Source organism: Grammomys surdaster, unplaced genomic scaffold, assembly GCF_004785775.1.
Source record: "Grammomys surdaster isolate TR1022 unplaced genomic scaffold, NIH_TR_1.0 126076, whole genome shotgun sequence".
NCBI classification, from domain to species: Eukaryota; Metazoa; Chordata; class Mammalia; order Rodentia; family Muridae; genus Grammomys; species Grammomys surdaster.
This window is the reverse complement of record NW_021620885.1, coordinates 7255281-7266676: the sequence shown is the minus strand read 5'-3', so window position 1 is coordinate 7266676 and position 11396 is coordinate 7255281. Positions and strand designations below refer to the sequence as shown.

The 11396-nt window shown below is 39.2% G+C and overlaps 1 protein-coding gene across 4 annotated transcripts in view; it reads left to right on the top strand.

Moving 5' to 3' along the window:
* Ppip5k2 (diphosphoinositol pentakisphosphate kinase 2) overlaps positions 1–6263 on the top strand; it is a 63650-nt gene extending 57387 nt beyond the window's left edge. For all 4 annotated transcript variants that reach the window (XM_028755679.1, XM_028755678.1, XM_028755677.1 and 1 more), the window contains 2 exons: positions 543–668; positions 4605–6263. In XM_028755679.1, the coding sequence (XP_028611512.1) occupies positions 543–668; positions 4605–4717 (239 nt within the window). In that variant the 3' untranslated portion in view covers positions 4718–6263. The remainder of the gene's footprint in view (positions 1–542; positions 669–4604) is intronic.
* The last annotated feature ends 5133 nt before the right edge of the window (positions 6264–11396 follow it).

The following is an 11396-nucleotide window of genomic DNA, read 5'->3' as shown; positions in this document are numbered from 1 at the left end:
TATATATATATATATATATATATATATATATATATATATATGCATATCTCACTTGTTGCTTTTAGCTCCATAGTATCCCTGAGCATATTGGAATTTCCAGTTTGGAGACATTAGTTTGAAATGAGTGCTATTCTAGTTATCCCTTGCCATTTCGTCTGCTTCTGGTACCAGAGGCCAGCTGTCAATCAATAGTGTTTGGTAATAAGGATGCTTCAAATCTATTTCCCTTTGGAGATACCTTGGGAAGTAGGTGGTGATGTTAGATTTTACCCTCTGAGGAGACTGAAGCTGAAGGATTACAAGTTCAAGGCTAGCCTGGGCAACAGTGTAAATGTAGGGCCAGCCTGAGCATCTTAGGATTGTCTCAAAATACAAAGTAGAAAGGGGGCAAGGGATATGGCTTAGTGTTATAGCACATCCCTAGCACGTATGAAGTTCTTAGGTTTAACTTCCAGTATTGTAAAATGATAGTAAAAAAGAGGTTTTGTAGTACTAAGAGAGACTTGGTACGAAACTATTCAATTGTATTTATTTCTTTTCAGCCTCTATGGCCTCACGTTCCAGTCCAGGAATGAGAAGAAAAATTTCCTTAAATACATACACACCTACAAAGATTCTCCCAACACCGCCTGCTGCTTTAAAGAGCACCAAAGCAAGCAGCAAAGCAGGTTAGAGATGTGTCTGAGTTTGTGGATGCCATGCAGCAATGATAGTAGGGGCAACCTCTTGTCCAATGGTGTGAAGTCGTAAACCACTACTTTCCCATAGTGATGCTGAGTTCAAAATCTATTGTCCTGACTCACTTATACATGTCTTTATCCATGTACTATCCCTTCCTCTCTTGCCTTCATGTTTTCTTCTATATCTGTTACTAACATAGATCTTCTATTCTTCTTTCTAAACTCCTCTGTTTTGCTCTGCTGGAACTAAGACATCATTTATATTTAAATAAAATAATTCTGTTACCCAGAGTTTTTTATCATCCATTTATAGTCTGGCAATGTGACTGCCAAATTTGTCTCTTTTGCCAGCATCTTTGTTCTTCTGGCCAGGGTGATTGTGTGTGGATCCTTCTTTCATCTGTGGCTCCCTACAAGTTACCCCATGTCTGTGCTTTCCCTGGTGTCCAGCTCTGTTGTCTGCTCTGATGAGGTTTGTCCCTGTGCCTGTCCCAGATGGAGCCCAGCCCTGTTCCTGTTGTTCTCACTTTATCTTCTCTCCTGGATACCTCCTAGCTTACCTTAGAGCTCTGTGCTATCACTGTGAAAACTCATGGCACAAGTGTTTGGATTCTTGTTAAGTTTTTGATGTTTTTACATATTCTTTTTATTATGAGTTTATAGTTGGACATCAGAAGGACATATATGTTAAGAGCTCAGGTCTGCTACTTGTTAATCACGTGTCCTGCCTCACACTAATCCTCAGTGTCCAGGGAAAAACAATCTGGATAATGATTCTTCTACAGAATTGGCAGAGGTAACTATGCAAGGGTAAAGAAAGTACTTGGCTACATTATAAACATTCAGTGGATTGCAGTTTACTTTACTGCTATTTTGCCATAGCTAACCTCCATTTCTGCCAGATAAATCCCCCTGGTATTCTTGCCTTACGAATCAGTATAAGTAGATTTGAGCCTTGTACAGTTAAATAAGGCTATAAAGATATAGGGTTCAAAACTGGACATTTGTCTTAAGATAATATAATTTTGATGCTTTTTTTATACAATACAAAACCAACAATTGTACAGTTCCTTTTCCTAAGATATTAATACTGTTTTCTGTCCATGGCAGTGAAGAGAACAGCAGAAAGGGTATGACTTTTTTCAGTCAGCATGGCCAGGAATCAGGTGACCAGAGGTTTGCATGCTCTCAGGATTACAGGACACATGGCTGTTCTTTATGTGTTAATTATCCTATAAATGCATGGCATGAACATTTTTAAGTAACAACCTTAAAATGGTGTAGAATGTGTTTTGTGGCCCTCTTGCATTCCTTGGGTGAATGCTACTTGTTCATGTGATATACACAACCACAGGAACACAGTGGGCAACACCCAAGTATATGGATTTCTGTGTCACATACGAGAAGGCTTTGCTCTGTTGTTTGTCCTTTTTCATAAGTGTCTGAGAACTAGTTCTCCTTTTGTGTTCTCTGAGTATGTTTCATAAGATTTTAATTTTTACCTGAAGTCCTTGGTAAATGAATTTTATGTTTTATGGCTGATTTGACGCCTCACATTTGTCAGGGAATTACTTGCTTTATCTTAAGATGTCTGCTTTGCCCATCCTTCATAACTATGTTAATATCTGAGATACTAGCAGTTGTCTTCTGCCTTTTTGTTTCCAGTTTTTGGACTTTACAAAAGACTGTCTTCTTTCTACTTGTTACTCTGCGAGCTCTGTCTATTGAATGACTTCTCCTCTTGGTTGCCATTCACTCTCAGTGTGATTATTGACAGGCCTTGTTTATTTGTTGTTGGGTTTTTGTTTTTATTTTTTTCTTTCTATCTTCTGTGTATTCTATTATGCTTTATTTTGAACTAATTCAATAATCTGTAGAATTTCACTTAGCTATGCTCTTTGTTTTTTCCAGTATTCCTTTATTGATTGTTGTGAATACATGTCCTTAGCCTTTCATGGCCTAACTGTGTATCATCAAAGCAACACACAGGAAGCTTCGGACTTCCTTTACCTCTTTGCTCCATCCCTTCTACTAACTATCTGTGTGTTAATTCCACTCAGGACATAAACAATAAAATACAATGCTGTAATAGTTGCCTTAAATAATTACGTTTATCTTAACAAAATGAAGTGGGGACTGGAGGTACTTTACCCACATTTGCTTTTTTCCTGATGTTTGTCATTTCCTCACTGAAGTCTGTGGTTTTGTCCAGTTTCATCTGCCTTAAGCCTAAACGTTTTATTATTGACCATATAGTCTGTTGACAACATAGTTATTTTATCATGACAGAGAAATATCTTTGTCTATTCTTGCAACATAGTTTTGCTATCAAATTCTGGATAGGAAGGATTCCTTGCTTGGAAGTCCTACTGTTGTTTCGGTCTCCTCTGGTTCCTACTGTCTCTGTAAGCTCTAGCTGATATAAATGTTCTGTGCTTACAGCATGCTGTCAGCTTTCTCTGCCTCTGCATGTGCCTGTGCTCTGGCTGCCCGGGCAGTGACTGTGGCTGCCTCTGTTCCTCCTCCTCCTCCTCCTCTCCTTCATTTGCATGGTAATCCTTGTTGCTGTTTACTCTTCTGATTGCCTCAGGTGGCTTTTAAGTCCGACCAGTTTTTATTTCAGTTATTTTATTTTTATTTTTAAATTTGAAGCATTCTATTTGATTCTTCTTAGTTTTTGTTTTGAGACTTAAAAGTTTTCATTCATTATGAACATGATGTTCTATTTCACCACAGATCATGAAGTTGCTGCTTTAAAAATTGTTTTTAAATTATTCATTTTCTGATTAGTCTGTCAGTTTTCTCCTTTACAAGAAAGATGTTTTTCTGTTCTTGCTATAGTAAATATTTATAATACTGTACATTAATCTCGTGTATTAAGTCACTTTTATATTAAATCCTAGCCATTATAAATGGTATGTTATAGAAGCTTTCGAGTCTTGGATTTCAATTCTATTTCCCCAAAGAATATTGTTCTATTTTAAAAGTAAAGAGTTAAATTTGCCAAATTTGGATTGTAAAATGATGCCCCTTGAAGTGGCCACCGACTCACATATTCAGCTTTTTTCTTGTCACCTGCGCCACCTGAGGCTTTCTGTGCATGCAGTAGGTTGATCACAGTTCATGTGTGAATTACAGTCATGCCTCTTCTGTCAGTTTCACTTATGTGTTTCTTCATACTAGTAAGACTAACTGTTATGCTGGAGATTTAGCCAAGTTCTGTGATAAACGGTTCTCAGATAAAAGCTGTTAGGAAGGAACAATGGAGGACCACCCTTGCTGCTTTCTCCTTATACATGTTGATTCTGTCACTTTCTGCTGTCCTGATACGCCATCCTTAAGGTGATTGCAGGTCATGAAGAGATGTCAGCCTGACAAGCGTATAGTAGAGGTATACCTGCACTTAGATGAGCTCTCTGACTAGGCCTGGTCCTGATGTGGGTTCTGAGTTGAGAGAGGGTGCCAGCCTCCCAACATAGTAACGAGGTGGAAGGCATAGGAAGATATGGTTCCTAGAGGTGAAGTGACATCCAGTGTTAAGCTAGTTTCATTTATATTTCCTGTCAAATATGAGTAAGGACAGTTCTAGTGGGCAGTTGAATTTCTGTATGTGGAGCTAAGGGGAGAGGCCTGGCCACAAGTATGAATGAGATTAGTAGAATGGCTTGTACTTACAATGATGGGAAGTGAGTATTTGCCATAAAGAATACAGCGTGAACTAAAAAGCTGGCTTTAGGAACACAGTCTGTTTGTTGTTACTTTTGTATATTTGTGTTGACTTTTGAAAGGTCAGTGTCATACTGAAAGCCTTCGATGTCTTATCACAACTGTAACACACACAGCCACATCGCCCACCAGCATTGTCTTAACCCTGATGGCTTGTGCAAACCCCAACGGCGCTGGTTCTCTCTTCTGTTTGTATAGCAGCCGGCGGACCATCTCCGGCAATGGCTTCCCATACCTCATCTCGGAAGAAGAGCTTAAGTAGCAAAACTGAGGGGCATGAACCCAAGAAAAGCACTGGGAAGAAAAGATGAGCACACACCAGAACCGGAAGTTCTCATGCTTAGAAAGGGACTTGTTGCTTAGCAAAGGATGTCTAAGAAATCTTGACTGAAGCTGGTCAGAGCCAGTGATTCATGTGTTACCATGCTTTCTTTATACATCTGTGTATTTCTTTAAACACCTCGGAAGCTAGAGGACCTTCTGTTTTTAATTCAGGAGCGTTGGCAGGATCTAGAAATGTTCAAAATAATGTCTGTCCACTTTGTGTAACAAAATTCCTGACAACTGCTATCGCTGTCACTGTGATGATTCCCATGTGCCTGTGGCAGAGACAAAGGACACAGAAATCAGGCTGACTGGTACCAAAGTGCACTCTCTTCAGGTGCCTCTCTGCACACTTGCATTTCCACAGGATTGCACTTAGTGAGATTGGACAGGCAAGATCACGTGTTGATGACTTTTTTAAAAACTACATTTCCAAAGAGATCTCTTGACCATTAGCATTAGAATTTTTTTTGTCATTGTTACAGTAACATATGCTGCAATATTTATTGACTGGGTTATATAGACCATGAATTATTTTTTCAATTTGTGCTTTGAATTTTTTATTGTGAATTATTTAAAATATTACAAATGCAGGTGGGAGAACTATACCTTTATACACTTAAATTTACAAGTTAATCTGTAGAAAATATTTTCTTTATACATTTCTTTACGATCAAGAAAAATTTCTTGGTTCATCAAGAAAAATTTTTTTCTGTATTAGCAAGAGAGGCATTTTTAGAGTTTCTTTTTATGAACTGTAACTGCTAAATTTGTAAATCTTACACTTGATTTTTCTTAGTTTTTCTTGAGACTTATGGACTCAGATCTAAAATGGGAGTTCTGCTGTTAGTAAGTGTCAGCCATGGTATATTTCTTGTGTTTTCATTCTTATGTCCGTGTATTTGCTGATTTCACCAAGAAAACTCAAAAGATTGAACATTCGTAGTAAGTAAATGGTGTTTTCAAATGATGAGATTTGGAAGAAAGATTGAGATGATTATTATAATTTCATCTAATATTTTAAAAAAGGACATCATTCTCCTTGGTGCTTTTTCTCCTTCATGCACAAATAATTGTTTGAAAAATTTGAAATTACTCACAAACTAAACAGCCTGCTAAATAAAAATCTCAAACATTGGATATGCTGTAACTTAAGGTAGTAAGCTGTAGCTTCAAGCTTGTGTTTAGAAGAAGTACTTGACCCTTACTGTATAGATAGTTAATGTAATTCTTCTAAAGAGACTTCTAACCTTAAATCATCTTGTATAAACTGACTTCTAGAGAATAGGCACATTATATTATCTTGGTGGTTTAAAAAGGGATGAGATACAGAAGTTCCAAATATATACAAATAAATAAGTTCATATGCTTCACTTGAATGTAACTGGATTATATGGTGATAAATCTTGTAAACAGTTGAATGTATGTACGTCTTCTGTATGTGAATATGTGGTCAATGTACTCATTCTGGGGGGTGAGGAGATTACTTTTATTTTTTAAGTGGAATGAATTAAAATTCTTTTTAGAATAAGAGTGACTTGAATTTAAAGCATTTTATTTGTGTTCTTTTGTGTTTCAAGATAGAAAATACCCAGAAGCATTTTACATTAAATACTATTTAATAAAACTCACGAATGAGCATACTCATAGCAGTGCATTGTCCTCTGCCTTATGAGGTATGTTAGCACTCGTTTTCCTCAGTAGTATTCAGTAATTGTGGCTTTACCTTATTCACCCAAATCAATACTGTTGCTTTATAGACTCATCTCTTTGCAAGAATCTTAGAATTGTTTTTCAGAACACACTATCAGAGAGTCAGTTTCATAACAGCAAAATAAAGTCATCATCATTTATGCAAGTGTATCCAAAATGGGTGTTTGTTCTAACAGTGCTCAGGAGATGTGAAGTTTGAGAGTTTTTAAGTGCTAAAACATGTTGTGTTTTTTTTTTTAATTTTTACTTATTTATTTATTTTGGGGGTTGGTTTGGTTTTAGTTTTGCTGCCCAGTTTCCCATCCACCAAAGAAATGAGGAAGCCAAGTTTGAGGAGTTGTCAACTCACCCTGAGCTGTTAGTCTTCATGATTTCATTCCTTCCTTTACCCTCAGGAATCCTGTACCTCAGGCCTCATAGCCTGTTAGCAGACCCTGCAGATCTGCTTTAATGAGGTACATAGTCCCTTCTGAACGACTAACAAACTCAAGAGGGCATCACAACAATTTTGTATTAAAAAGAAGTGTGTTGGACATTTTAAGCCACCAACAGAAAATCGACAGAAAGGAAACGGTAACATGGCAGAGTACATGGTACTGTGCTCGATGTTTGTACAGTGCAGAAACACAGTAGGTGACAGCCATGAAGAAATTAAAAGGTTCTGAGAGGAATCTGATGTAAAACTCAGGGCTGTTTGGAGCCCTTAACTGGAGGTAGGGCTTATACTGAGGGAAAGGAGAGGCAAGGGTAAATAACACAGGATGTTTGAAAAAGTCATAGACATTTTATGTTTAAGTATATATATAACTTGAGCTATGCCGTATGCCACCTGGAGTGATAATATTTCATCCAAAAGCCATAGCCTACCTAACAACAACAAAAAAAAAAAACCCTAGTTCCAGGAATGGGAAGCTTATTCTCAAGTTGTTGGTCAGAATAGAACAAGAGATTCCCAAAGCATTATAGGATATTGCTGTTGTCCTAGGTTGCCTCCCAGAACCTGAAGGACCTATTGCTGAATATACCACACATTTTGGACATAGGACTTGAGGGAATCACCCTGGGGACTAGAGATAATAGTATCCAAAGGTCCTATGAAAACTGCCAAGATAGATAAGACGTTAATAATCCTAACCAGCTATAAACCCATGAATCATAACAGTGACTAGCCCAGCAAGATATTCCCAAGGGTACAGTAGTAGCACTTATATCTTGGGAAAAACCAATAGCTGTATAATTGGACTTGAGGCCAACTCACTGGAAGGGAAGTCCTGCCCAGTACAATGAACCAAGTTAACTACCTGTGATTGCAGACGTCATGAACCCCAGAAGATAACCGATTACTGCCTCTTTCCTAAACAAGTATACTTTCAAAATAAATTCTAAATATTTATCCTTTTTCCAACAGATAAGTATAGCTCTCTTACCTCATCAGCAGATTCTTCGTGTAGTAGAGGGAGATTGTTACTGATTGTGGAGTGCCAGATGCCAGTTAATAAGTCTGCAGTGCAAACCCCTACACGCCTGAGGTTGAGGGGACATTGTAGAAGAGAGGGCAGGAAGAGCAGGAAATGGAGGAAGCCTGATGGGGGAGCTGTCTACATGAAGTTTCAGGAATACAGTTGCCTAAACAAGACTTGAAAAATGACTAGACTCTTTGACATGCCAACACAGATGGGAGAAATTTCACAAGGCCTCCCCTCTCGAAGGGCTACAGACAATCATTGGGTACTTAGAGAATAAATGTTCTCCAGTGATGATCGTCCTTCTCCAGGCCCACAACACATGTATAGACAAGCAATACTAACTGGACTTAGCAAGTTCAATCAGTGGCTAGAAGGGCGGAAGCATGGGACAGGAGCGAGAGGTCATAGATCTGAGGGAATGGGGAAAGGGCATGGGAGGAACTGGGGGGACGGAGAGAGGAAGAATTGTAAAGACAACACTCAGATATGAAATTCTCATTTATTTAATAAAAAAAAAAAAACCTCATTAGCTAACGAGAAAGTGTTTTGATTAGGACCACCCAGGTTTCTGCAGTTTTTACTTCCTACTGTCAATGTGCTTCATGCTAGAGATAAGCCAAGATTTCACTGGCTTTCCTGCTTTGTTAGGAGGTTCTCTGTCTCCTGTGAACTTTACAGACTGCTTTATTAACACCATTTTCCTTTTGCCACATTGTCTGAATGGCATGGAGTACCCCGTTCTTATTTGGTGGGGGATGGGACCTCTACTGCAGTAGCTCCAGCTCCAGCCCCTCTGTCTCGTGTGGCCATATCCACTGAGATTCGTCCCTCTTGAAAGAGACTGAGCAAAAACCATTTTCCTTTTTTTCTAGAAAGCTGGGCACCAAAATAGTACCATGTGAAGCTCCATCGTATTTCTATTTATGTTTATGGGAGACCCAAATTCTTTAGAATATAAGATATTCTAACCTACATTCCTTAATGTATACTATATATTTTTAATGAATCATTGTTTTTTATATATATTCTCAATGTGTATATATATGTATACATATATATGTGTGTGTGTGTGTGTGTGTGTGTGTGTGTGTGAATCACTGAGATTCACTACTTTCCCTTTGACCTTTGTACTGTTTATGGATGGAAATAGCAAAATTAAAATCTCTACTTAGAAATTTCTCTCCATCCTTTTAATCTTTGGTTTTACCTTACTCTTTATTTGTGGCTGTTTCCTAACATATATAAATTATTTATGACCATCTTAAGTTTTACTTTTATCCTATAATATCATTTTACCCTATGGCATGCTTTGAACACTAAGTAGTTACGTACTGCGTTTATGGCCTATGATTTTGTTTGTATTCATATTCATATGTTCTATTAGTTGTATTCCTTTTGTAGGATTTTTCATATAATTTACAATAGGCTTTGCTTTAAAACTAGTATTAAGATCTCTTGCAAGAGGTTTGTATAATCCATGTATTTTAATGTACCTTTGGAGGCAATGCTTTCTGGTATTGTTGTCTTTAAACTTTTCATCTTTCTGTAACCATAATTAGTGGAAAAGGAAATACCAATTAAAACTGGCTTAAACTGTTAAGACGGTCAGTCTACATTTCTTCAGGTCTAAAGGCAGAGTCGGTTCCAGCCATCTTCCTATCGCAATTATGTTGCCAGTGACCTCTGTTGTCTTGCTAGCTCCACTGAGGTAACAAACTTTATCACAACAGTATTTCACCTCCTGCTCATGAGATAGCTTTCAATGGCAATTAGGGCTACACCCTTCCTTGTTCATAACTAGCCCAGCAAAAATGAAGGCAGTTCTACCCCAGTGACGAAATAGCCATTCATTTAATATAGTCAGAACAACTAGTTTGACCACCTATCTGTCCACGCCCATGTTAATAGCAGTCATGGAAAATTCCATGCACCTGTAGGTCCCTCAGAAGCCTCAGCAGTGACACTTTGAACTGGATAATTGATCTGTTTAATGATACTGAGCAGCAACATCTGTGAGAAATTGAGGTACCACTGTAGTCATTTAAGGCAGGGACCCAAGATGGAGGAGGTAAAAGACAGTACACTAGGCTCCTGTCCAATCTCCCTCTGGCGGACAGGCATGAGGAGTGGTGATCCGTTGCTATCCAGGCAGGAGAAATTCACTGAGTGCAGTGAACAACGCCTTACTGCTTTGTGTGGCCTCAAGTGGGGAAGTGGGAGAAAACAGCTCGAGCGGAGGAAACCTCAGTCAAGGCCTTGAAGTAAATAGAGTGCCTGGCTGGGGTAAAGCCGGGTGTGGGACCCTCCCGGAGGGTCCCGTCCGACTACAGCTCCCTGCAGAGATTGCTGTGCTCTGAGCTCTTGACATGCACTATACCAGGACTAAGCTCCCGTGAGTTGGCCTGTAAGATCACATAGGGCTTGGAGCTGACTCACCCTAATCTGTACCCTACATGCCAGTAACACCCCCAAGATAGTCAAAAGGGTATGTTCATCAAATATACCCTACTTAGAAACACATGATTATGTATGGGAGAGAAGAGCATGACCCAAATACTACTCTGTTAGGAATGGGAAGGGTGACTACCAGCGGTGTCTCTATGCAACACTTGCAAGCACGTTTGCTGCTGTTGGCTTATCCCATTAAAGGCTGTCATCTTAACTACAAACCATAGGCTGGCTGTGGCCTACTGCTATAACCAGCATCCAACCAGTAGGCCTGCACTTGGATTCAATGCCGTGTTAGTTTGTTGTCTTCTTCGCTTGCAGCTTCTGTTATATTGATCTGTTCGCCCACACATAAGCTTATCGTTTGACGTGTTATGCCTGAACCCCCGGTTAACCAAGATGATGAACTTATTCTACCTGGTCACCCTTTGCCCTTTCCTTCGTCCACTGTTTCTTACACAGACTGGTTTAGGAACTCGGCTGATGCTGCTGTTCTTTTGTGGCTTTGCCACACTGTTTCTGCTTACCTCGGTCTGCATGTACCCTTCATCTTCTTACACACCGTGGTGTATGACTGCATATTTGGTCACAGTCTCCATTCGTTCAGTGGATCAGATTTCTCAGTTGAGTTGGTTTTCCTCCACAGAATAAATGCTACCGTTTCTCCTGTTCGTTTCCTCCTTTTCTTGGACAGATTTTATATAAGTACTGCATCTTCATTCTTAATTGCTACTTATCCGTAGGCAGTAAATGTCTTTTCATCTTATCTGTACAGTTTGTGGGGTACCAGTTGGAGCTAACACAGGGCTCCCTCTTAGGGAGGAGCTCTGTAAGAAAGGACCATGAGCCTGAGGGGTCTGACAGCTTTTGTTTTCTTTCAGGCACCGAGGAATCAGAGCTGCAGGGATGTTCAGCTTTAGAGTCTCTTCCCTTCTCTCTGTCTCAGCTACATGCTGGCTGCTGCTTTCTGTTTGGCACGGCCTCAAGGCTTGTACCACATAATAGTGTTTTGCTCCACAGCCTGACACATGTATGACGG